This window comes from Watersipora subatra, chromosome 3 (genome assembly GCF_963576615.1).
Source record: "Watersipora subatra chromosome 3, tzWatSuba1.1, whole genome shotgun sequence".
Classification (NCBI taxonomy): domain Eukaryota; kingdom Metazoa; phylum Bryozoa; class Gymnolaemata; order Cheilostomatida; family Watersiporidae; genus Watersipora; species Watersipora subatra.
In genome coordinates this window covers 55,627-83,528 of record NC_088710.1, presented here as the reverse complement: position 1 = coordinate 83,528, position 27,902 = coordinate 55,627, and the positions used below count along the sequence as shown (strand labels likewise).

The 27,902-nt window shown below is 36.2% G+C and overlaps 1 protein-coding gene and 1 pseudogene across 1 annotated transcript; both read right to left on the bottom strand.

Moving 5' to 3' along the window:
* Positions 1 to 1,055: 1,055 nt before the first annotated feature.
* Positions 1,056 to 27,478, bottom strand: LOC137390098 (uncharacterized). Its single transcript, XM_068076348.1, has 4 exons — positions 27,381 to 27,478; positions 4,727 to 4,818; positions 3,519 to 4,226; positions 1,056 to 1,393 (listed from the first exon to the last, which is right to left on the bottom strand). Exons 2-4 carry the CDS (start codon positions 4,801 to 4,803, stop codon positions 1,384 to 1,386), a joined length of 795 nt encoding a protein of 264 aa, XP_067932449.1. The 5' UTR covers positions 4,804 to 4,818; positions 27,381 to 27,478; the 3' UTR covers positions 1,056 to 1,383.
* LOC137392280 (chromodomain-helicase-DNA-binding protein 1-like) overlaps positions 7,738 to 27,902 on the bottom strand; it is a 71,913-nt pseudogene continuing 51,748 nt past the window's right edge.

Here is a 27,902-nt window from a genome sequence, read left to right as displayed (position 1 = left end):
TTCAATTAACTAAGTGTACAGAGGTACAGTTCTGACTGAACCAACTAAGTGTGCAGAGGTACAGTTCTCACTGAACTAACTAAGTGTACAGAGGTACAGTTCTCACTGAACTAAGTGTACAGAGGTACAGTTCTCACTGAACTAAGTATACAGAGCTACTGTTCTTACTGAACTAACTAAGTGTACAGAGGTACAGTTCTCACTGAACTAAGTGTACAGAGGTACAGTTCTCACTGAACTAACTAAGCGTACAAAGGTACAGTTCTCACTGAACTAACTAAGTGTACAGAGATACAGTTCTGACTGAACCAACTAAGTGTACAGAGGTACAGTTCACACTGAACTAACTAAGTGTACAGAGGTACAGTTCTCACTGAACCAACTAAGTGTACAGAGGTACAGTTCTCACTGAACTAACTAATTGCACAGAGGTACAGTTCTCACTGAACTAACTAAGTGTACAGAGGTACAGTTCTCACTGAACTAACTAATTGTACAGAGGTACAGTTCTCACTGAACTAACTAAGTGTACAGAGGTACAGTTTTCACTGAACTAACTAAGTGTACAAAGGTACAGTTCTCACTGAACTAATTAAGTGTACAGAGGTACAGTTTTCACTGAACTAACTAAGTGTACAGAGGTACAGTTCTCACTGAACCAACTAAGTCTACAGAGGTACAGTTCTCACTGAACCAACTAAGTGTACAGAGGTACAGTTCTCACTGAACTAACTAAATGTACAGAGGTACAGTTCTCACTGAGCTAACTAAGCGTACAGAGGTACAGTCTCACTGAACTAACTAAGTGTGCAGAGGTACAGTTCTCACTGAACTAACTAAGTGTACAGAGGTACAGTTCTCACTGATTTAACTAAGTGTACAGCGGTACAGTTCTTACTGAACCAACTAAGTGTACAGATGTACAGTTCTTGCTGAACTAACTAAGTGTACAAAACAGTACAGGGCTAAGTTTAACTGTCCAATTTGTACGAAACAGTTTAAAGTGTTAAGATTTTTAGAGAGCATTTGTGAACAATGCAAGTATAAAATTTTGTGATTTATTCAAGGTTTATTAACTACATAAATAATGTATAAAAATTTATAAATATAAAAAATATTTATTAGCGACATTCACAGTGGTAAAAATTTGAGGTCACCTCAATGGCGTGTTTCTAATTTATGAATAAAAAAGAACTTCCAGATTAAGTTTGTTTGTTTTGGAACAGTAGATAATGAAAATAGCTGGCATAATAAGTGTAACCACCAAACAATTCCGATGATTGAGCAGATGGCCAATGAGAAGCTCATGATTTAGTTGACAGCCAATAAGAATCTTTGGTGGTACTAATGGTGTGCGACGTGTTCAGTCATCCCTTATCTCAGTTAATAGAGCCTACAATATACATGTGCACGTGACAAAAACATGCAAAATGGATGCAAATGCAAAAATCAAAGCAAACAATAATAACAGTAAACTTAATATTCAACTGATAAACTAGATGCATGATTTTGCCATTTACATAATAGCTGTAACCTGTATACACTGATACACTGCACTGCATGGAGCAAATTAGTAGCTTGATATGAGATCATTTAATATGAATTCAAAGAGATGAACCTTTCATAATAACCCTAGATTGGATATCTTCGGATAAAACGAAGTGATGCAAAGCTGTCATAACTAAGAAGGTATGAGAGGAGTGAGCAACAAACAACTATTATTACTATTACTACTATTGTTACTATTATTACTATTATTGCTATTGTTACAGTATTAGAAGATATATGAGAGGATGAAAGAAAATTAATCGAGAAATCTAAGTGGAACCAATTTTACTGCGTTTTCTTGTAGCTCCGATAAATTGTAAAACAATTCTCTATTTTTTATGAAGCTGTTTGCTAAACTAATTCCTAGGAAAATCTGTTTAACATCAGCATTAGTGCAAAAATATTATCAAGTTTTTATGAACTATGATTAAGTTGGTAATTAAATATACTATAGGATCATTTCTATGATTCTACTTCCCATATATGGTATGAATAACAAGCTCCAAGTTATTTCCTATGGTTGGTGTTGGGGACAGTGAGGCACACTAATAATGTATATAATACATACATAATCCATAAATCCGTAAGATTAAACAAAGTGATTAGCGAACGTGAAGTTTGACACATTCATTTCTTGATTGGCATTTGGAGAACTGGTTTGCGGTAAAAGAAGTCTCTTTTCTGATAGAAAGAAGTCATTACAAAAATTAATGGTTTGCCACATTTAATCAGTAGGATTGTATAATTTGCATAACTGAGTCATTAGTCCATACATTGCATACATGCTGCAGTCTTTTCCAGCATTCAGGGGAATGTAAAAACAAATAAGAAAACTAATATTGTAATCTTTAGGAGCTTTGAAAAATATTTTGCTATTTCTCTGAAACTAGTAAAGATAGCAACTGTTTCAAATCCATGATTTGGCTGTTATGCAAATATGGAGGCCATGATGTATTTGTTTTCACTGCGTACATGTATACAGTAAAACAAATACATCATGGGCTTCATATTTGCGTAACAGCCAAAAAAATACACAGTTTACTTAAAATTAAGTGAAATTGCCAACCGGTACAAAAAACAGTTTATGTTGCATTATGTTTAACTTGTTTTTAAACAAGACTTTTAATACTGAAATCATTTTCTATAAAAACATGATAGAAAATGATTATCCTTTATCATTCCCAAAAGTTTTAAATCGTTTAGTAAAACTTTAGCTGTAGAACGATCTTTGAGCTTAAACGTTAACTTGTATTGTAGCTAGGAGTAAGTTCTGCTGGTCGTACTTAACTAGCAGCTGTAGTACTTAACTGGCTGGTACTTAACTAGCAACTGTAGTATTTAACTGGCTGGTACTTAACTAACAGCTGTAGTACTTAACTGGCTGGTACTTGACTAGTAGCTGTAGTACTTAACTGGCTGGTACTCAACTATCAGCTGTAGTACTTAACGGGCTGGAACTCAACTCGGAACAATTACTTTTATATTAGTCCAAAGGCTCCTTGTAAACGCCATCCCAAAATCAAAAGCTTAGAAATGTATATAGCAAATATCAGGTTGCTACATGGAAAGCTTGAAGCTTGTTACGATGGGGAAAGTCAAAGTCAATCAATGTGCCACCATTTAAAGACATTCACAAGTAATAAATAAGTATATAGTTAGTATATAACTATAAATGTTTAAAAGTCTTCAGTGTGTGATTTTTATGACGCGCTTCATTTGTCAATTTTGCAAAAATTTCAATGTTTTATTAGAAGAACGCCGAAAACAGATTTTCATAACAATCTGCATTGTCTGCATTTTCTAACAACGAGGAGATATGAATATGAAGTTCTGAGTTTTAACCGCATTTAATTAAATGAATACAGTTGATGTTACATGTGTGGACAGCTCATGTGTGGATTTATATGCTGCTACAGATCCAAAATATATTAGAGTACTACTTTCTAAGTTTTCTGTAATTACTCTCTTACCCGAAGAGTCCACCTTGTGTTCCTCGGAAGCCATTGTTGAGCCCTCCTCCAAAGCCCCCATTTTGTCCTCCTTCAAAGCCACCACCTCGTTCTCCTCCGAAGCTACCACCTGGTCCTCCTCCAAAACCACCACCTAGTCCTCCGCCAAAGCCAGCACCTGGCTCTCCTCCAAAACCACTACCTCTTCCTCCTCCGAAGCCACCACCTCGCCCTCCTCCAAAGCCACCACCTGCTCCTCCTCCAAAACCACCACTTGGTCCTCTTCCAAAGTCACCACCTTGTCCTCCTCCAAAGCCACCACCTGGTCCTCCTCCAAAGCCACCACCTGGTCCTCCTCCAAAACCACCATCTCTTCCACCTCCGAAGCCACCATTTCGTCCACCTCCGAAGCCACCATTTTGTCCACCTCCAAAGCCACCATCTCTTCTACCACCTCGTCCACCTGCGAAGCCGCCATTTCTGCCACCTCCCATGCTACCATCTCGTCCACCTCTAAATCTAGCATCTTGTCCACCTCTAAATCCGCCATCTCTTTCACCTCCAAATCTACCATCTTGTCCACCTCCAAATCCGTCACCTCGTCCACCTCTAAAGCCACTATCTCCTCCACCTCTAAAGCCACCATCTCGTCCACTTCCAAAGCCACCACCTTGCACTCCTCTAAAACCGCCATCTTGGCTACCACCAAAACTGCCTCCTTGTCCTCCTCTAAACCAAATATCAATTGTTAGGGTAGTAATAACTTTGACAATGGTGATGCAATATCTTAAAATGGTTCTTTATTATCTGATCTTTATACATGTAAATCGAATAGCAGGTTCTAATGTCAAATTATTAATTTAATCATAACTTATTACATCTTTCAAGTAAATGAGTCTCATTTTCTGAATTTAAAAATCTTAAAAGCTTCTTACTTGAAGTACCGGAAAACAAGTTTTATGCTGTTTTATTGTGTTTGGGTGATAATCTCAGATCTTAGCTACAGCAGTGCATTGTGGGTCACACCAAACCATGTCTATGAAGTATTCTAGCTAAAACTCTGCCATCATAACACTTATCAATCTTTACAACCTTGGATGTGACTCACAATAGATGGATGAATTGGTTAAATACAATGTAGGTATCTACTGCTGATTGGTCAACTTATAAATTCTATTGACTAATCACTTGTTTGCCCTAAACTTGATGCATAACTGACAATAGCCTACCCTCCAAATCCTCTTCCTCCATTGGCCATGACACAGAACACTGCGCCAAGTAGAACAAGCAGCTCTATCAGCTTCATTCTTGTTTACTACGTCTGCAAAGCAGTAGATTATGTGTTACATCGCTTATAAAATTAGAAGTGTATGTTGCTGGAAATTTTTAGACAATCGTTTTTTATTACTGTTTTCGTCAGGTATCCGACTCATTTTACACCATGCAACACAGAAACAGGGCAGAATATATTTTTCTCCCGCTGAGATATATTAAACTGCACAATTGTTTAATGAAATCTTTTTCTTCTTGCAAATTTGCATATTAAAATTGTTTTTAATAGTAAATTGCTTGCCTCTAATATAATTTTTCCAAATACTAGTGCTGGCCTTTGCAGGCATACGGTATTTTTAAATTCAAATTTGATTAAAATCAGAAATTTTGTTACATATCACCATAATTGTTTTATACCATATATAGTCAAAATATCTACATTACCTGTGATATTATCAGTATAACTATATTTATCTATAAATAGATTAAACCAAAATATTTGCAATTCTTTATGAGACGAATGTGTGTGTGTTTCAAGTTGCCTTAATGCCAGTACAAAACCTCTATTTAACTAATCTGTTTAGCATATTAAGTAAAGTAATAGTGCATTTGTAAGTTCAGTTTTCAATAGAACATAATAAAATTTGCTGTAGTTGAAAACGCTTCCTATATAAAACAGCTATGCTATACCTTTTTTAAAATCGGTTATACAAATTGTTTTAAATTTAAGGGAGAATCATATCTATGCTATTATTGTTACACCGAATTTTATAATTATCTCAAACGGCGCTCCTAAGCTACCCAGACTTGTAAATAACTACTTGGAGATGTTGCTCGATTGAGCTAAATCTTTCCGAACTTACCTCTTCTTTACAAAGTCTTTTTCAAAGAGTGAATGAAGTCCTGTGCAGTGATGCCACTATTTATATGGGCAACCTAATCTCTTAAACTGTTAAGTCACCTTATGATGAGAGTGAGCGACCCTCAGCTATGGATGAATAACCTCTGAATGAACATCTGGCTAAATTGATTGCCTCATCCTAGTGCTGAGGGAGAGGAGGGGGTAATCTGGGTGGTTAGTTTTATCACAAATATTACCACACTGGCCAGAGAAACACACATTTTGCCTTTATCCTTAAGTATTGTTATATATCTTTTAAAAGATACGTGACTTGACTGTTATCTCCTTTAGTTTAAAATATTTGTATGGCTTCAGTCATGATCTACATAACCAGATAAATAAATGAGATTTGTGGACTCAATATGCTCCTGGAGTTGAAACCTAATAATCATAAACTTAATTTAATAGAAACTTGTAATACTTTAATTCTTATGTATTTCATTAAAAATCTAGCGAGCTCTATTTTAGAATACTGTTTTTTACAAAACCTTTTTGCCTCTTTGGTTATTTCTGGAAGCTTGGTTTTTCTTCAACATGAGCTTATGATTGCTGCTAGAGTGAGTTTAGTAGTCTCACTGCTCCTTTTTGTTATGTTCTAAGGCTTCAAACTGTTTGTTCAATCAGTGTAGTCTTGCTAGCCCATAAAACTTAACAATGAAATTGTAAAGCAAGCATCATTATGATGTTATTTGTTTAAAAGTAAAATGAGTAATGATGGGCAACTACTAGAACTGCATGGCTTTTCAACACATTAAGCGCACACGCTTTAGAAAGATGAGATGGTGGTTCACGGGCTATAATTATATACATTATTAAATGATGAGATCTAAATACCGTTTTCGTGCAAAACATGTTGTCAGATTATCACTTTTAGAGAGTTTATTAAATGCAATGAGCAAGATGTCATATAAACCTTTTATGCTTACACACATGATGTCATATAAACCTTTTATGCTTACACACGTGATGTCATATAAACCTTTTATGCTTACACGCATGATGTCATATAAACTTTTTATGCTTACACACATGATGTCATATAAACCTTTTATGCTTACACGCATGATGTCATATAAACCTTTTATGTTTACATGCATGATGTCATATAAACCTTTTATGCTTACACACATGATGTCATATAAACCTTTTATGCTTACACACATGATGTCATATAAACCTTTTATGCTTACACGCATGATGTCATATAAACTTTTTATGCTTACACACATGATGTCATATAAACCTTTTATGCTTACACGCATGATGTCATATAAACCTTTTATGCTTACACACATGATGTCATATAAACCTTTTATGTTTACACGCATGATGTCATATAAACCTTTTATGCTTACACACATGATGTCATATAAACCTTTTATGCTTACACACATGATGTCATATAAACCTTTTATGCTTACACGCATGATGTCATATAAACCTTTGATGCTTACACGCATGATGTCATATAAACCTTTGATGCTTACACGCATGATGTCATATAAACCTTTTATGCTTACACGCATGATGTCATATAAACGTTTTATGCTTACACACATGATGTCATATAAACCTTTGATGCTTACACACATGATGTCATATAAACCTTTGATGCTTACACGCATGATGTCATATAAACCTTTTATGCTTACACGCATGATGTCATATAAACCTTTTATGCTTACACACATGATGTCATATAAGCCTTTTATGCTTACACACATGATGTCATATAAACCTTTGATGCTTACACACATGATGTCATATAAGCCTTTTATGCTTACACACATGATGTCATATCAACCTTGAATGGTATTTGAACTAGTGGATGACTGCACAGTGGTACTGCTTGGATTCCTATATTCCAGATTCATTTTCAAATCAGTTTGAATTTAATAATGCGACTAAACATAGAAGATGAAGAGCTTCAAACAAAATTGCTTTTAATTCAAGGAAGACCCAATGCACAATATATGCATTAGCAAATTCGTGGATTTTTATGGCAAAACATAATTTTATTATTTGCCTGTTAGATTAAAAAATATAACTTTGTCTCTCAATGACCACGTTTTTTCAAATGAGAAAAAAAGTTATAAAAATTGTAATCATTTGACTGATATTACAATACACAGTAGTGTTGAATTAATTTACAGATTTGCTATCAAAATTGTATTTGAAAAGAAGTTTTAAATCCTCATGTTTACAAAGGAAAAGGCATCAACAAGATGAAACAATCATACTGAAATTTAAGCAGTAAAAACTTTTACATAAAAATACCATCTACTTTACTGCTAAGCAAATCAAGCGGTGTTTAGCAACAAAAGAAGTTACAAATAAAAACATCTAAAACTATGAAAAAGAACACCGACACATGAATTTAAGCGCAAATAAGTCTGCCTTCACAAACACAATTGAAGACAAAATTTGGTTCAATGAGAATGCACTTAGCATTCGGGGCCGTATTGCAAGCACCCGCAGTAACCACAAAATTAGTGTGTTCAGTCTCTGTGGTTTCAATGTTTCCATCAAAGGCTATTATATATCGTTTAAGCTTTTTCCTTTCAGTGGGTTCTAATGCAGCATCGATAAAAAAGTTAATATCTGTGAAAAGGTCCTCAAATACACCTGATGGGTTTTCAGAGATGGATTGGTGGGAAACATTAGTCTCGTTTCAAGAAGGGGATGGACCAACATCGCTGCTACATCCAGATTTGACAGTAGATATGAGAGGGGAAGCTGGCCGTTTTCGGCGTCTATAATAATAGATGTATGTGTGTATCTTGCGGTTAGACAAATATTTGCGAAGTTGTCTCTCTGTGCTGTACCAATCAAATCCCGGTGAACTGTAACCTATCCTATGTAAGTGCACACTTCGTCCACCCAAATCCTTACTAGCCTGAGCCAGTTTCTTCAGGCAGGTAGCTAACAGTCCCTGCTTCACACGCAGCTTGCGATCTTGGGCTACCATAAGTGCAACACTGTATTCATCATAGCCTGAGACATTATTACAATCCACCACATGGACATCGCCTTCATGCAGGTCCCCCATATTTCCAGCTAGATCATAGTAGAGCTCCGGTTCTTTAGTTTGATCGCTTAAAGCTGTGAATACCCCACCAATACCCCACTGCCCAGAGTCATCTACACATTGCACTACTACGACCTTGAAGTCTACTGGCTGTTACGTCGCCGCTAACAAAGTGCATGTACTCAACCTCATCTTCATCAGTATCCGTAGCCTCCGAATCTTCCAACTCGAATGGTAGGGTGACAGAGCGCGAGTTATAACCAGCTGCTGACCATTTTTGAAGCTTTTGCTCTTCTTTTTTCTTTGCTCGCAGCTCAGCCTACATTAGAAAAACAATCCATCTAATCTTTCCTTGATTGATGGAACACCAGAATGACTAAGCTAGAATAAGTTGGTGCCCTCTAGTGACAGGCGCAGTGTTCACCAAAAGACACTTGAGCGAGTCATGTGAGAGCTAACTGGCCCAGGTGACACAGGAATTTCGAAAAGTTTTCAAAATTATTTTGGCCCATTGCTGATCTGTTCAGGAATGTATGACGCTAAAGTGGTTTGACCATGGTGAAACTTTACCCCTATTATACCTATCCAATCAATTGAAATACTTTAATAGAGTTGAATCTCTACATAAGAAGTTAACTCGTTCCAAGATCTGAGTCGTATGATAAAACCATTAAATGCTGGACCGAATATTATGCGCAACATTACGCTGTAATTAATTAAATTTGTTTCACAACCCAAACACATATGACAAATCGTTAATAGATGAAGCATGTAGTTGCCCATAGAGCATTAAAGTGAATGCATTATATAAACTGCATAAAATCCAATTCAAAAATCTAAACTAGCAATAAAATAATAACCAATAGGGTATTATTGTTATTATTGTTATTATTGTTACTATTGTTACTATTGTTACTATTGTTATTATTGTTACTATTGTTATTATTGTTACTATTGTTACTGTACGTCAGAGACACTCGCACAGAAATGCAGGCTTAGTGATGAGGTCATGGTAGAGTCTGGGTTAAATTAATCGCACATACAGGGTTGATTACTTGATTATATTTTTGTAAAGGCCCTTTTTACTAGGTCATTAATAAAATATCAAACAAAACTAATAAGTGCATGTATGTTTTATATAAAACACTCTAAATCTAAGGTAAAAACGTGCTCCCTATACAAAAACAATAAAATGTCTGCTAAAAGTTTGTATAAATTCGTTGACATTTGGTTAGCAATTGATGTGAGCCAAATAGAAAATCTTCCTAAGAGATGTTTAGTCAATGATAGACGAGCGCGGAGAGATGCCTGATAGCATCAAAGATATTTGATGTCATCCCTCCAATATGTATTCAGATTATTGAATGCCCGGCGTTGCCCGGGTAATAAAAGTCTTTGCACAGAAAATTATTTTTTATTTGCCATATAACATCAGTTACCATTCTAACTTTCAAACTTCATAACATGAGAGAAGCGTTTTGTGCAGATTAAATAAATTAAGAGAAAAATCAAAACAACAGTAAAGGTTTGCAAACTTTGTCAAACTTTAACTTTCAAACTTCATATCACAAGGAAAATGTTTTGTGCAGGTCAAATAAATTAAGAAACAAAATAAAACAACTATAAAAGTGTTTAAATGTAAATGTGAAATAATTAGCAAGTAATAGCTAAGTCTGTTTTGCTACGATTATAATAAATGATGATTTGGTATTGATACAATTAATATTAACTGAAAAAACAAAATTGAAATCCAGAATATGTTGAATTAATAATAACAATTCATGCATAGAAATGTGTGTGTGTATAAAGAAGGTTACTGTTCCACCAGAAGCTATTCATCAAAACTTGGAATACGATGATACTGGTACCTCTCGATGCTGGTACAAATGTAAAAATGAGATATCGGACTGTCTTTGTCTGACCGAATGGAGAGAGAATGTAGAGGCTATTCCTACTCAAGATAATATAATTGTCCGTGTGAAACATATTGCCCTTTACCAATTTAGCAATCACACCTTACGAAAAACTGGAAATAGATGTGTAACCCATATTTGAAATTGAAATGGCACAATTAAAAATTACAAATGAAAAGAATAAGTAATGGTAGCAAGAAATTTCAAGAAATTTTTCAACAATTTAAAAAAAAACAGATGTAAAAGGTAATATTAGTTAATAATCAAAAGTGCACATTTGGCGTGCACTTTTGCACTGTATGTGTGTGTGTATGGTATACACTATAAGGTAAGTGCAACACATTTATAAGGTCTGTATAGCTCAGTTGTTAAGAGTGTGGATTAAAAGACTGCGGTTGTGATCACTGTGAGTTCAAATACAGCAAGCTTTCTATCCAAGAGTTTAATAGCTATAGCTGGACATACCCAAACATGCACAAACTTTGAGAAATATACATCGATAGCAGAAGAACTGGGATTTCAATACTAATGAAATTTACAATAAAGTGGAAGCCTATAACATATTTTCAAGATATATTATTAGTTGCTAACATGTGATAACATTTCATGTTCATAAAAATGTACATTTGCAGCGTACTAATCCCAAAAAACAAGTTAAAGGAATTGTGTGAACAATGGCATTCAAGCGGATGAACAAGAGAGTGGCGCCATGAGAAATAATATTCTGCTCTACTGATCATTAAGGAGAAGTGCAGAACACAATGATCAGTAAAGCTGGTACTATGTGGTGCTATGTGTGAGGCTAAATGATATTTAGCCTCAACATAGCACTGTAGTTACTGTACGTCAGAGACAATCAGACAGAAATGATATATAGCCTCAACTGTAATATTGCATAGTTTTTCAATGTACACGCACAGGGCATATACACATGTCAAAAATTTGGCTTTGCTTATAGAAGCGTGTATAAGAAAGTGCTGAATGGTGTAGCATACTTTATTACATGTTTCACTCGATGTCTTTGTAAATCAGCAAGCAACAAAAAATTATCTGTTTGGTTAGTCAGAGTAACTTTATATTATAGTACTTATTTATGTTATATATTTTATTTTGTGTTTTAATTATTGAGTTATTTATAACAACTGCTAGTAACTTTTTCACAAGAGTGTATAATTGTGGAAACGGATGTTTAAAACCATTGACTCACACATGTTGAATATTTCTCCAATCTTTAAATTGGAAAAAATAGAAATACAGAAGTAGAATAGAAAAATAGAACTTTTTGCAGCCAATTTGAATCACAATATTACATGAAAAGAGCACAATTTACATTTTTATATGTACTAATACACTTTCCGTGCCGTGGACCCTGAGAGATCGTCATGTGTAATAATTATGTACACAAGTATTCTCAGATATGGGTTGGTGGTTGGATCGAATTCTGAGCCGTGAAATCTTTTCCCAAAGTTCTGAGCGTGGCTTCGGACAGACTGACACACACGACTCTTATTATAGTAAACATTTTAATTATGACATCGGAGACAAAAAATGAGAGCTACCTTTTATGCATAATAGACATACATGTATATCGATAATTTCAGTTGTTGGAGAATGTTGACATGAGCAACTGCAAGTTTTACCCGTAAAATTGTGATAAAAAGGTAACATGTATAAATTTAAATAGCTAATTTCTATGATGATGAGGAACAAAAGATTGAGTCTCATGAATTTGGTTAACATTGAGAGAACAGCAATCATATCTCTATGGTAACGAACTATAGCCTTAATGTCATAACACTTCCCCATTTCCATCATGTACACACTTTCTGATATCCTTTTTGGTTTCTCAGGTTTGCAATACCTAGTGTTTGTAATACCTTGTGTTTGTAATACCCAGTGTTTGTAATACCTAGTGTTTGTAATACCTAGTGTTTGTAATACCTAGTGTTTGTGATACCTAATGTTTGTAATACCTAGTGTCTGTGATACATTGTGTTTGTAATACCTAGTGTTTGTGATACTATGTGTTTGTGATACCTAGTGTTTGAGATACCTAGTGTTTGTGATACCTTGTGTTTGTGATACCTTGTGTTTGTAATACCTAACGTTTGTAATACCTAGCGTTTGTAATACCTAGGGTTTGTAATACCTAGTGTTTGTAATACCTAGTGTTTGTAATACCTAATGTTTGTAATACCTAGTGTTTGTAATACCTAGTGTTTGTGATACCTTGTGTTTGTAATACCTTGTGTTTGTGATACCTAGTGTTTGTAATACCTTGTGTTTGTAATACCCAGTGTTTGTAACACCCAGTGTTTGTAATACTTAGTGTTTGTAATATCTAGTGTTTGTAATACCTAGTGTTTGTAATACCTAGTGTTTGTAATACCTAGTGTTTGTAATACCCAGTGTTTGTAATACCTAGTGTTTGTAATACCCAGTGTTTGTAACACCCAGTGTTTGTAATACTTAGTGTTTGTAATACCTAGTGTTTGTAATACCCAGTGTTTGTAATACCTAGCGTTTGTAATACCTAGTGTTTGTAATACCTTGTGTTTGTAACACCCAGTGTTTGATACAGTGCTAAGTCATATTTACATGAGCCTTTATTTAACCCTTTGTTTAACCTTTTAAGCATTGTTCAAGATGGCGCTCAAATTGTCATACGGAAGTTCATTGGTTTAGATAGGCCAATGCCATTCCAGGGGTAGTATAATTCAGTGGGCCTGAGCATTGTTAACCCTTTCACTGTCGTAGGTGCATTTATACGTTGTCTATGGTAGATTGCCATAGACGCATTTTTGCGATTTGGCCAGCAATTGCGTAATAACTTAATTTTATTATTTGTTGGCAACATAACCCACGATCTTTAGGACTTTTATGGTATTGACAGTGTTGTCCGAACATTTTTCTATAAAATTAGCCTAAAATCCCAAAGCAATTTTAAATTTTTGTTTGGAAATTTCAAACTTGAAAACGAACATTTTTTTCTGACGTTCGAACTATTTAGTGTTATTATGGCTTTCGTAAGTACCTCCCGAGTTAGAAAACAGAGAATTACTTCTGCTGATGACATTATAGCCAATTGAGATTCAGACTTTCGTGATTACACAGATAATTAAAGTAGCAGCACCGACTCTGATGGTGGTGAAAGTAATAGTTTTGTAAGAGTAAGGAACATTGTAGAGGATCGTTTTAGCTTCGTAGCGCTTGTAGCTTCACATAGCTTTAGTAATGCACAAAGTATAGACACATTGAATTCTTTTGCATAGCACTATTTGCTAACATGTTGGCAAAATAAAATATATAATAAAAGTGTTCTAGATTGGGGTTGAAGTTGAAAAACAATGTATACATATCATGAAGCAAAGTTGGCAATTTTCGATGAAATGGCTGGCAGTAGGCCGATAGCTAAATTTGTACATGGTGGCAGTGAAAGGGTTAAGGGTCTAACAAACCTTTAGCACTTTCACACAGAAAATCAACTTTTGGGAAAGAAATTTAACACTTTTCTAAGCTGGAAATATGACTAGTTTGTACCCATGCAACACCATGGCGACCATTATAATGCAACAAATGAAGCAGTAAAAATTTAGCAAATGCAATGCCATGTAGCACTTTATGGTAAGATAACAGTTTATTACCATTAAATTTCGTGGCTGAAGCCAGGTACTAGATCCTCCAATACAATTGGAGTCGCATGTTTTCTGCTAAAAGCCATTCCACCTTTATCCACAAACACCTTCCAAAAATAGCTTCACTAACCTGTTCTTGTTGTTTCTTTAAAAATGCCTCCCTATTTTTTCCTAGCTTCAAGCTGTGCGGGTGTAAGCGGTTTTCTAGTGGGACGATCTGCCAGACTTAGACTTGCTAAGGCCTAACAAAAACACCAGGGTATTGTTTCTTCAATAATAATACAAAAAACTGAAAAAGGTACAGTTATTCAAGCTTACAATGGTTACGATTAGCCTTAAAACAGTTCTCTCGGTGCTGATGTTTGTGTCCTGCAGCAAGCAACACACAAACATCAGCACGGAGAGCAGGCAACTCTTAACAATATAAATGGTGTCAGAGGCAAAGATCTGCATGTTGGCATCACGAGTTGGTGAATCGTTAGAAGCGCAATAATATTGTCATGGTAACCTGCGGGGATGCATCAACACTAATCTATGGATAATCCAGAAATATATGACCTAGTAACACTCTTTGCTGTGATGAATCCGTGTAATGAATACTCAAAACCAACTATACAGAAATGATAATACGGCGGATCAAATCGAGAATACCATGTCAAACAGGATGTAGGAAAACTTCCGACTTCAGTAGAGCATTCCAAAGCCGATCCAATTTGGTCTGATTGTGGCCTAACACTAAAATATTTACTCACTGATGTACAAGTATATGTTGAGGCTATATGAGACTACATGGCATTTCATACCTAGCATATGACTCAAGCAAGCGAGTACAGATGGAGCTACCATAAAACCTCTATTGAAACGCCATAGCGCGTTTTTTAACCCCTTCCCCATGATGGCCTCCAATAGGAGGCCATCATGGGAGACATCATGACATCCCAATAGAGATCAGCACTAAATTTTTTCGACTAGTTTGTCCTAAAAAATTGGGAAAATAAATTCAACCCTTAACAGGCAAAACGATGCTAATGCCGCCTATATTTTGTACTCTTTCAGGTGGGACGACATCAGCCAACACGTCATCAGCCACAGCTTTTATGTTAAACTGTTTTTCATTTATGTCGAAGTATGAGACCAAGTTAAACAAGGAACTGCTATTAGCCAGATACAGTTATTTATTATTTCGATGGCATCACCTTCAACATTAAAAGAAAATCCGCAAAGCTTTTGTAGTGGACAAACAGACGTCAATATGCCATAAACCATGACTGCTATTACAACGTTTTTGAAAAGTATTCTTATCATTCAGAAAGATGCTTTCAAGTCTTAATCACAGATTGTAAATCACAACATCGACGAGTCTGAAAACAAATTGATCGAATTTAATCCTTATTGGCTTCGAATCAGAGTGTAGTTTTGATGATTGTGATGATCGATCTTCTCAGGTAGCCGTCACAAAAACCATGGTAACAATAATATTTTGATTAATAAGACAAAGTTTTGATGAATAGACAATTTAATGAGTATATTTCTTTACTACATAGTTGCAGGAAGCAGACTGATTGCTCATTAATTAAACATTCAATATATAGTCAGAGCTATACATAGAGCTATACATAAAGCTACATAAAGCTGAATAGGCACAATAAGCATAATAGCACTGTAGCCACTACAGTCACAACAAAAAAATTGTTATTGATGTAAAATTATTAGTATTGAAACTATTGTAAGTATTGTTATAATTATTATAACATTAGAAATTCCCCTGTCATACAGCCCACGAGCAAAGTGATAACGGAAAAAGAAAGGGTACTGCTGGTTGAAAAATGCAATATTAGCAGTCAAATGGCACTGCAGTGCAGTAGGAGAACTGCAATGGTAGCTGCAATGGTAGCTGTAATGTACTGGGTGTTATTACATGTATGTACAACAAACAGCAATAATGAAAGGAAAAGATTGTATGTATCTCTCCCTGATTGTAAAAGATCTCTCCCTGCAATAGGAGAAATGCAATATTAGAAGTGAAATGGCAATCTGCTGTGTAATATACATATATATATATAATAAAAAAATTGTTTCCTCACCCGGGTTAACCCGTATGGGTGGTACTTTCTGCTCTAACTTGGGTCTCCTTCCAGAGACCTGGGAGTTTGAGCACTCGCCTCAAGATCTTAGCTGTTCCCAATAGCTCACTTTTTTGTAACTCACCTGAGTTGATTGCTGTTGGTATCTGGGCAAGCCACATTTTATGCGCCGGTGTTATTGCGCCCAGTGCCCCAATGACTACTGGAATTAGAGTTGTTCTTACATCCCAGCATTTTTCAATCTATTCTCCAAGAGGAAGATATTTCTCTACCTTTTCTTTTTCTTTGCTGGCTATATTGTAGTCATTGGGTACTGCTATATCTATTATAGTAGCTCTCTTGTTCTCCTTGTCCCCCACCAGTATATCTGGTTGGTTTGCTAGGACATGCTTGTCAGTCCGGATGTAGAAGTCCCAGAGAATCTTAGCGCGGTCATTTTCATTGACCTTACCAGGAGCTTCCCACCAGTGTTGTGGTCTATTAAGGCCATATTCATCACATAGACTTCTATACACAACACCTGCGACATGATTATGCCGCTCAGTGTATGCGTTTCCTGCTAGCTGCTTGCATCCACTGATGATGTGTTGGATGGTCTCAGGCGCATCTTTGCACAGTCTGCATCTAGGATCGTCTCTAGTGTAATAGATTTTTGTTTGGAGTTGCCTTGTTGGGAGCACTTGCTCCTGGGCTGCCATGAGTAGCGACTCTGTATTGGCCGTTAGGTTTCCTTTGTTTAGCCACATATATGTCTGGTGAAGATCGCCAACCTTAGATACTTGTCGGTGGTAAGCACCTTGAAGAGGTTTCATGTGCCAGTCAATTTCCTCATCATCAGGGCGAAGCTCCATTGTCAGAGCAGCCGATTGAAATTCAGCTAGCAACTTATCTGAAGTGGCCATGGAGGCTGCATAGGCTTTGATGCTTTGTTCAAAGCATATATATATATATATATATAAAATTGTTTCCTCACCCCGGATACCCCCTATGGGTGGTAAATTCTGCTCTAACTCGGGTCTCCTACCAGAGACCTGGGAGTTTGAGCACTCGCCTCAAGATCTTAGCTGTTCCCAATAGCGCACTTTTCTGCAACTCACCTGAGTTGATTGTTGTTGGTATTTGGGCAAGCCACATTTTATGCGCCGGTGTTATTGCGCCCAGTGCCCCAATGACTACAGGGATTACAGTTGTTCTTACATTCCAGCATTTTTCAATTTCTTCTCCAAGAGGGAGATATTTCTCTACCTTTTCTTTTTCTTTGCTGGCTATATTGTAGTCATTGGGTACTGCTATATCTATTATAGTAGCCCTCTTGTTCTCCTTGTCTACCACCACTATATCTGGTTGGTTTGCTAGGACATGCTTGTCAGTTTGGATGTAGAAGTCCCAGAGGATCTTAGCGCGGTCATTTTCATTGACCTTACCAGGAGCTTCCCACCAGTGCTGTGGTTTATTAAGGCCATACTCATCACATAGACTTCTATACACAATACCTGCTACATGATTATGCCGCTCAGTGTATGCGTTCCCTGCTAGCTGCCTGCGTCCACTGATGATGTGTTGGATGGTCTCAGGTGCATCTTTGCACAGTCTGCATCTAGGATCGTCTCTGGTGTGATAGATTTTCGTTTGGAGTTGCCTTGTTGGGAGCACTTGCTCCTGGGCTGCCATGTTTAGCGACTCTGTATTGGCCGTTAGGTTTCCTTTGTTCAGCCACATATATGTCTGGTGAAGATCGCCAACCTTAGATATTTGTTGGTGGTAAGCACCATGAAGAGGTTTCGTGTGCCAGTCAATTTCCTCATCATCAGGGCATAGGTCCGTTGTAAGAGCAGCCGATTGAAACTCAGCTAGCAACTTATCTGAGATGGCCATGGAGGCTGCATATGCTTTGATGCTTTGCTTCTCCTCTTTAACTGTCTGCTGTACACTTTTGAGTCCCCTACCGCCATCTTTCCTATCAAGATACAATCTAGTAATATCAGATTTTGGGTGAAGTGCTCCATGCATGGTCAGCAGTTTACGAGTTGCTATATCTGTTTTTTTGATGGCTTCCTCAGTCCACTTTATTATGCCTGCTGGATATCTTATTACTGGCAGTGCGTAGGTATTTATTGCCATGATTTGGTTCTTGGCATTGAGTTGGCTCCGTAAGACCTGCCGAAGGCGTTTCTTGTATTCGGTAATGGCTTTGTGACGTACCTCTGCTTCGTGGTTGATGTTGCTTTGCATAATCCATATATATATATATATATAGTTATATATATACATATATATAATTATATATATACATATAGTTATATATACATATATATAAATATATATACATGTATATACATATATATAATTATATATATAATTATCTATATAGCTGGGGGTTGTATATCATTGGTCATAGCATCCAATATCAAGAAGCTGTGATATTTATCTAGATTTCTGTATTTATATCTAAAGAATTATGCTGAGTTTAAAAATCTAAACAGATTTTAGCTGGTTGCCATAGAAATAGATGTATATCTACAAGTAAATGTAGGCCTAGTACTTAATTTTTCAGATATTAAAAACGGTTTGGCAGTACCGCAATATTGAGCACAGCCGTAGTACCATCAACAAAATCTTTAGAAAATAATAACAGTAACATATTGCACACCATCGGTCACTATATACTTCGATCTTGTAAATTCGAATGATTATTCTTATAACTAAATCTTATGAAATCAAATAATTATTCTTACAATTAAATATTGTAATAATTTTATAGGTAATATTGTAAAAATCGTTAAAAAAATATCATCGTCATTTCCTTTACTATCACTGCTTTGGACATCAGTTGGAATACCAAAGTACTCGTTACAAGTGTCCAAAATGTCAGAGTCCGGTAGAATCGGTAAAAAAGAAACGATAACTTTTGAGTACTTTTACGTTAATTACAGAAACCTTCGGCAATTAGACCATGCTATAGACTGGTGAAATGCGCACGTTTTTCTCGTGAAATGTGCACGGTCTCAATTTTGATTAGAAAAAGCTTGTCAAGTTTTTATCGCGATTTTGGCCAAATTAATCTGTCTAATATGTATAATCCGATCAGATAGATTAGTTTTAGGATATTGCAAAAACTTTTCAAAGGCTGGGTAGCATATTTAAATTTTTTTATATGTGTTTTGTATCATTATTATACTTAAACGACTCTACACCAAAATGGTTAAATCTTTTGATGAGATTTCGGTACAAGGGTTTGGTAACGGCTGTTAACGAATAATTTTTCGGGAGTTGCGTGCATATATGCATTCATCATGAATTTCCCAACCAATCGCTTCGCTCGTGTTTGGTCGTGGGATTATTAGTCATTCTTAATATCTTTTTCGGACACTTCTACTGATCACTTTCTATTACGGTTTCATAAAGATCAAAGAATGTCAAGGTGGCTGTCAAATAGAGGTGACATTCATTAAAGGGTGACGCTGTATTTTTCAACCCTTCTATAGTTGCGTTTCATTAAAGGTGGCATTCAAATAAGGGTTTTAAGGTACAAATGAGACCCAGACATTTAGAGCGGAACAGTTATTAAAGAAAACTATTTGTGCTAAAAAACTCCACAATGTCTATTCGCTAAATGAATAAGCCTAATAATTGTGAGACCTTTTGGGGAATACAGAAAACAGTGGTAGTGAGTCTACAGTGGTAGAGATTATATAATAAACGATAAAATAGCACGACATAATATTTGCAACATTTTCAATATGTTTTTGGTCTTTCTTAAAAACAGAAACTGGTTTTAGACAGTTTTAACCACTGTTTCTAAAACAGTGGTTTTAAAAACTTAATCTTTTAAAAAAGATTTTCTTAAAAAGTTAAGTTAATTTCTTAAGCAATTTTATGTTAATTGTTGGTCGTATACAAATACAAACAAACCACAAAATATATCCACAAAATAGTTTAACAAAAGAGATATTATTCTAAGTCATTTTAAGGATATTAAAATGCTGGTATACATATAATGGATTTATAGATATAATGGATCCAACCACTTGAGCTGTTTCACTAGAAATATAACCATATCTCTGGCAATTTTAAGCAGAACCATTCTGTCTTACCATATTGGATTTGTTTAAGTGGCGTATCACCTAAGTGTGATAATGCTGTGATAAAGGTGTAAGACATTAATGCAAGTATTAGAAAGCAAGATACTAATGGGAGTTTCTATGTACAGATGTCAATAATGGCTGAAAATCCTGCATAATTAAATCAGGCAAGGCGGTTTCGAACATTGAGCATGTTTATAGCAGATGTCTCTTGTCACAGTTTTATGTCTCACATCACAGTTGTCTGTCTCTTGTCATAGTTATATGTCTTACATCACGGTTGTCTGTCTCTTGTCATAGTTTTATGTCTTACATCGCGGTTGTCTGTCTCTTGTCATAGTTTTATGTCTCACATCCCGGTTGCCTGTCTCTTGTCACAGTTTTATGTATTACATCACGGTTGTCTGTTTCTTGTCATAGTTTTATGTCTTACATCACGGTTGTCAGTCTCTTGTCATAGTTTTATGTCTTACATCACAGTTGTCCATCTTTTGTCACAGTTTTATGTCTCACATCACGGTTGTCTGTCTCTTGTCACAGTTTTATGTCTTACATCACGGTTGTCTGTCTCTTGTCACAGTTTTATGTCTCACATCCCGGTTGTCTGTCTCTTGTCACAGTTTTATGTATTACATCACGGTTGTCTGTTTCTTGTCACAGTTTTATGTCTTACATCGCGGTTGTCCGTCTTTTGTCACAGTTTTATGTCTCACATCACGGTTGTCTGTCTCTTGTCATAGTTTTATGTCTCACATCCCGGTTGTCTGTCTCTTGTCACAGTTTTATGTCTTACATCACGGTTGTCTGTCTCTTGTCACAGATTTATGTCTCACATCCCGGTTGTCTGTCTCTTGTCACAGTTTTATGTATTACATAACGGTTGTCAATCTCTTGTCATAGTTTTATGTCTTACATCACAGTTGTCCATCTTTTGTCACAGTTTTATGTCTCACATCACGGTTGTCTATCTCTTGTCACAGTTTTATGTCTTACATCACGGTTGTCTGTCTCTTGTCACAGTTTTATGTCTCACATCCCGGTTGTCTGTCTCTTGTCACAGTTTTATGTTTTACATCACGGTTGTCTGTCTCTTGTCACAGTTTTATGTATTACATCACGGTTGTCTGTCTCTTGTCACAGTTTTATGTCTTACATCACGGTTGTCTGTCTCTTGTCACAGTTTTATGTCTCACATTCCGGTTGTCTGTCTCTTGTCACAGTTTTATGTCTCACATCACGGTTGTCTGTCTCTTGTCATAGTTTTATGTCTCACATCGCGGTTGTCTGTCTCCTGTCACAGATTTATGTCTTACATCACGGTTGTCTATCTCTTGTCATAGTTTTATGTCTTACATCACAGTTGTCCGTCTTTTGTCACAGTTTTATGTCTCACATCACGGTTGTCTGTCTCTTGTCATCATTTTATGTCTTACATCCCGGTTGTCTGTCTCTTGTCACAGATTTATGTCTAACATCACTGTTGTCTGTCTCTTGTCACAGTTTTATGTTTTACATCATGGTTGTCCGTCTCTTGTCACAGTTTTATGCCTTACATCACGGTTGTCGGTCTCTTGTCACAGATTTATGTCTTACATCACAGTTGTTTGTCTCTTGTCACAGTTTTATGTCTCACATCACGGTTGTCCGTCTCTTGTCACAGATTTATGTCTCACATCACAGTTGTTTGTCTTTTGTCACAGTTTTATGTCTCACATCAAGGTTGTCTGTCTCTTGTCACAGTTTTATGTATTACATCACGGTTGTCTATCTCTTGTCATAGTTTTATGTCTTACATCACAGTTGTCCGTCTTTTGTCACAGTTTTATGTCTCACATCCCGGTTGTCTGTCTCTTGTCACAGTTTGATGTCTCACATCACGGTTGTCTGTCTCTTGTCATCATTTTATGTCTTACATCCCGGTTGTCTGTCTCTTGTCACAGATTTATGTCTAACATCACGGTTGTCTGTCTCTTGTCACAGTTTTATGTTTTACATCACGGTTGTCCGTCTCTTGTCACAGTTTTATGCCTTACATCACGGTTGTCGGTCTCTTGTCACAGATTTATGTCTTACATCACAGTTGTTTGTCTCTTGTCACAGTTTTATGTCTCACATCACAGTCGTCTGTTTTTTGTCATAGTTTTATGTCTCACATCACGGTTGTCCGTCTCTTGTCACAGATTTATGTCTCACATCACAGTTGTTCGTCTCTTGTCACAGTTTTATGTCTCCCATCACGGTTGTCTGTCTCTTGTCACAGTTTTATGTCTTACATCACGGTTATCTGTCTCTAGTCACAGTTTTATGTCTTACATCATGGTTGTCTGTCTCTTGTCATAGTTTTATGTCTTACATCACGGTTGTCTGTCTCTTGTCACAGTTTTATGTCTCACATCACGGTTGTCTGTCTCTAGTCACAGTTTTATGTTTCACATCACAGTTGTTTGTCTCTTGTCACAGTTTTATGTCTCCCATCACGGTTGTCTGTCTCTTGTCAAAGTTTTATGTTTCACATCGCGGTTGTCCGTTTCTTGTCACAGTTTTATGTCTCGCATCACGGTTGTCCGTCTCTTGTCACAGTTTTATGTCTTACATCACGGCTGTGTGTCACCTGCCAGTTTTATATACAGTCCTATACTACAGGTTTATGTTTCTTGTCAGAGTCACATGTCACAGTTGAATAGAACAGTTGTATGTGACATGCCACAGTTGTATATGATGAGCAGGGGCCTAGCAATTGAGAAGATAAATCTCATTGAGATTTATGAGAAAAAATCAATGAGAATAAACACACATATAACTAGTTATTTCATTACATGAGAATCTGTAGGAATCAATACGCATGTACCCACTTTGAATACAACATGTTTATGAAGTGACACCAACTCAACGCCGTCTGCATGAGAACATAAAAGAAATTATTTCATGATTTGTAAACAACAAAATTATTAGGTAAATCTTCATTTACAATTTAAGTAAATGTCCATATGAAGTTGTGTGAAGCTGAACATTGCACCATAGCAATGAATGGAGTTCGTGTAAATGTTATCCATGCTATCATCGTCTTAGAAGTACAAGCAAACCTTTTATAACACCAAGCCAGCAAGAATGGTCATATAACCACTTACTAAATTTCAGACAAACGCAATAAGAAATATTGACGCCATGTATCATTTTCATCGCTAATGCAGTCCATAATCCATAATGCAGTGCTCATAGCATTCCTGTACATAGCATTATGTTAAATATAAATAACACATTGACGTAGAATGAACTAGAGATCAGAGCAATCATTTACCAACTAATTTATATTATTCAGAGTTAATCCACTTAATCCATTATGTATATACGTAGACAACGTTAAGCATAGGCTTCAGTGTCAGCGCTAAAATGATGAGTTGGCATTTGAGCGAAATCCTCAAGTCATCATGTGGAACAGATGTCTAACAGAGCACCGGAGATGTTATTTACGAGCTTCCTCATTGGCCAATAAAACTCAACGGTCAAAAACTCATGTGTACAGTTCCTATGCAATAGCCCCTCAATCCTGCAAGACTAAATGTATTTTGCTAATGCGCTCAGATCAAAATGCTTGCACATGAGGTTATGAGAAACAAATATCATCTAAATTCACACAAATTTTTTAAAAGGATGTGTGGTGCAACGGAAATCTTGGAATAGTAAAATCTCTGAATGCCGAAATCCCTTTTGAATAAACAGATGTGATATTGACTTATGACACACACGAGGTTGCACTGATTACCTATGCCATAGCTTTAAAAAATATAAATAATTTTGTTGTTGTTGATAATTGATGAATGATAAAAGAAATAGTAAGGAAGTGGGAAAGAGAAAACAGCGATCTTCTTTAAAACTATTAAACCTCAACCGGTTACTCAGAGGTTAAGCGTTACCGATGACTAGATCATGGCTGCTCCCTTAGGAGGTATACTTAATATTGATAGCTGATATGCTTGAGCCCAATACATGCATTATAATGAAGTACATGCAGATAGTTTTGTATTTTGGCAAATACATGTAGATATTTTGAGCACACACACTAGATAATTGTTGCTCTAATACAAGCTTTAGCGAGTGTAGTAAATGGATCTTAGACAGTCACTAGCTGCTTTTTATTTAAAGGCCATCTATATGCATAACAACTTTTCCCCTGTTACATTAATATTAGAAACTGCACAGTAAATTGATGCAAGTTGAAAAACCCAAAAAGAACTTCGATACCAAAAAAACGACCACTAATGGTAGACTCTTTGGTTACAATCGTCTTAAGAAAGCTTTGAGTGTCAACTCTGATCACACTTTCACTTGGGTTACTAGAACTACAAAACAGAGTCATGAAATATAACTGTAGACCAACAATGACAGCTTGGCATTGAATACTTCGCAGAGCTGTTAAAGGTCAGTTTTGAAAAGATTAATATCAATGGATGATGGTTTGATCAGATTGCCTGATCAAAACCATCATTCAAGGGAAAAATATTTCATTTATGCATAAGCATAGGCAGCTTACACATCCTTCTTAAAACACAACCTATGGGTTATTAGGTATTCTATTTCATGCATTATAATCTCTCTCGTTTGTTTAAAAAACTAAACACTATTTTTACCCAATTTTATTACAATTATTCCATTCAATGCAAAAAATATTATTTAGAAATAGAATTATAGCCAATAAAGTACTAAAAAAAGATTACATACGTGTAGAAGCCATATATTATGTAGAAGCTACATATTATATAAAAGCCACAAATTGTGAAAAATATTATTTGGAAACATTTTACCAAAATATTTTTTTCAGTAATAAAAAACTGAAAGATTACTCAGTATTCGCATTCTGAGAATGCACTAACTCTCAGCTCACATGATCTGATAAGGCCCAACTCTCAGCTCACATGAACTGATGAGGCCTCAACTCTCAGCTCACATAATCTAATAAGGCCCTAACTCTCAGCTCACATGATCTGATAAGGCACCAACTCTCAGCTCACATGATCTAATAAGGCCCCCAACTCTCAGCTCACATGATCTGATAAGGCCCCAACTCTCAGCTCACATGATCTTATAAGTCCCCAACTCTTAGCTCACATGATCTGATAAAGCCCCAACTCTCAGCTCACATGATCTTATAAGTCCCCAACTCCTAGCTCACATGATCTGATAAGTCCCCAACTCTCAGCTCGCATGATCTTATAAGGCCCCAACTCTCAGCTCACATGATCTAATAAGGCCCCAACTCTCAGCTCACATGATCTAATAAGGCCCCAACTCTCAGCTCACATGATCTGATAAGGCCCTAACTCTTAGCTCACATGATCTAATAAGGCCCCAACTCTCAGCTCACATGATCTGATAAGGCACCAACTCTCAGCTCACATGATCTAAAAAGGCACCAACTCTCAGCTCACATGATCTGATAAGGCCCCAACTCTCAGCTCACATGATCTAATAAGGCCCCAACTCTCAGCTCACATGATCTGATAAGGCCCCCAATTTTCAGCTCACATGATCTGATAAAGCCCTAACTCTTAGCTCACATGATCTGATAAGGCCCCAACTCTCAGCTCACATGATCTGATAAGGCACTAACTCTCAGCTCACGTGATCTGACAAGGCCCCAGCTCTCACGTCTGAGCATCTGAAACTTGCACTCAGTGTTTGTATTGTGCTCACACTTTTACTCACAATAAACCTGCCTAGGAGACACCACTGGTTACATAATATGAGCCGACCACAATCGAGTATTTTATCACAATAACTTAACTTTAACAATATTTCACAGTGAAGTGATTGCCATTCCCACATTTGAAATGCACCGAAAACTTGGCCAAACCTTACGCCAATTGAATTTAAAATTTGTCTTATTCCAAATACATGTAATTAACACAACTAATATACACTGTATATAATCAAATAATAGGATGTTTATTAAGTGCAACCAATTTTATTCCAGTTTCTGATGAGATGCAGTTGCTTCAACTTGCCTTTTTTCATGACAGCTATTTAGTATTTTGCTTAATACTACCTAACATATAGCAAAATTAATACTACCTAACATATAGCAAACTTAATACTACCTAACAGATAGCAAATTTAGTACTACTTCACATATAGCAAACTTAATACTACCTATCATATAGCAAACAAATAGCTTTTAGTTTTTAAGTTAGGGATGGTTAACAACTACTATTTGCCCAGTGTGAGCTGTAAGTGACTTTTCACAAGTTTCCTAAGTTTTTAGTTACAAATAAAAACAAAAGGCTTGCGAGACTTTTCCTCGCAACAAGAATCATCAGAAATTCATCTTGAATAAAAGTTTGTATTCATTTATTCGAAAGTTGAAATCTTGCGTTTACTAATAGAATATTTTCGAAGAACCATCTTTCTATGACACACGTATTGTATATGTTAGCCTCAACCAGACGAATCTACATTTAGATACAATGATGTGTAATAACTCGATAATCAAGTTCACATACTAATAAAATGTGATGCTGGTCTTGAGATGCTATAATGTGCCTTGAGACAAGGAGCTAGAGAGGCTATTACCCAATATTTGAATAAAAAAGTTGAAAAAAACATGTAAAGTAGTTTAGACTTTCCTTTATAGTTACAGCTACGAATGGCCACCACGATCCTTATTTAGATAAAGGATTGGGGAAGAGCTTCCTTGAAATGGAAGTTTTCTTTGATATGCGAATAAGCCAATTGAACATGCTTCAAAAGTTGACAATCAATTATTTTGTTTCCATAGCAATAACAACGATAGCGTTCAACATCAGGCTCTTCAAATCTGCCTTTGTGTAACAATCTGAAGCCATGATAAGATTGAGCAATCCAAGTCAACCGGTACATGATTAGATTGTCAGAGGACTTGGCGTATATTCGGCACACCCAAAAACTACGGACCAGTTTCTTCTCAACAGTAAAAATTAAAAAAAGATACTCACAGAATTTGGTACTCTCCTCCGCCATTTCCCTGTCTCCTCTTCAGAATCTACTATTTTCACTTCTGCTATTAACTTCTCCTCAAATGCTTCATTATTCGCACTACTGCTGGCTTCTGCCTCCTTGGAATAGTCTTTACCTGTAGCATAGAATGTTATACTAGACGCACAGAGAAAATGTTATACAACACACACACAGAGAAAATGTCCTACTGGATACACAGAACAAAATTCATACTAGACACGCAGACAAAAGTATAATACTATTAAAATATGTAGACAGCAAGTTATAGTGGGTCCACAGACTAAATATTGTACTAGAAATAGACCAGATAGTATGATGGGTACACAAGACAGAAGATTGAACTGGAGACTGACTGAATGGTGCACCCAAAACACAGACATAACAGTAGACTGAATACACATATATAATAGAAGAATAGATATACATATATAATAGTATAATAGATACATGGAGATAATAGTAGACTGGATACACAAATATAATAGTAGAATGAATACAAA

Bases quoted from the DNA above. Each gene is read 5' to 3' on its own strand.
- LOC137390098 (XM_068076348.1), bottom strand. From the start codon at position 4,803: ATGAAGCTGATAGAGCTGCTTGTTCTACTTGGCGCAGTGTTCTGTGTC. The intron at 4,227-4,726 runs GTAGGCTATTGT...TATTTGGTTTAG, and splicing joins GGAGGAAGAGGATTTGGAGG to AGGAGGACAAGGAGGCAGTT.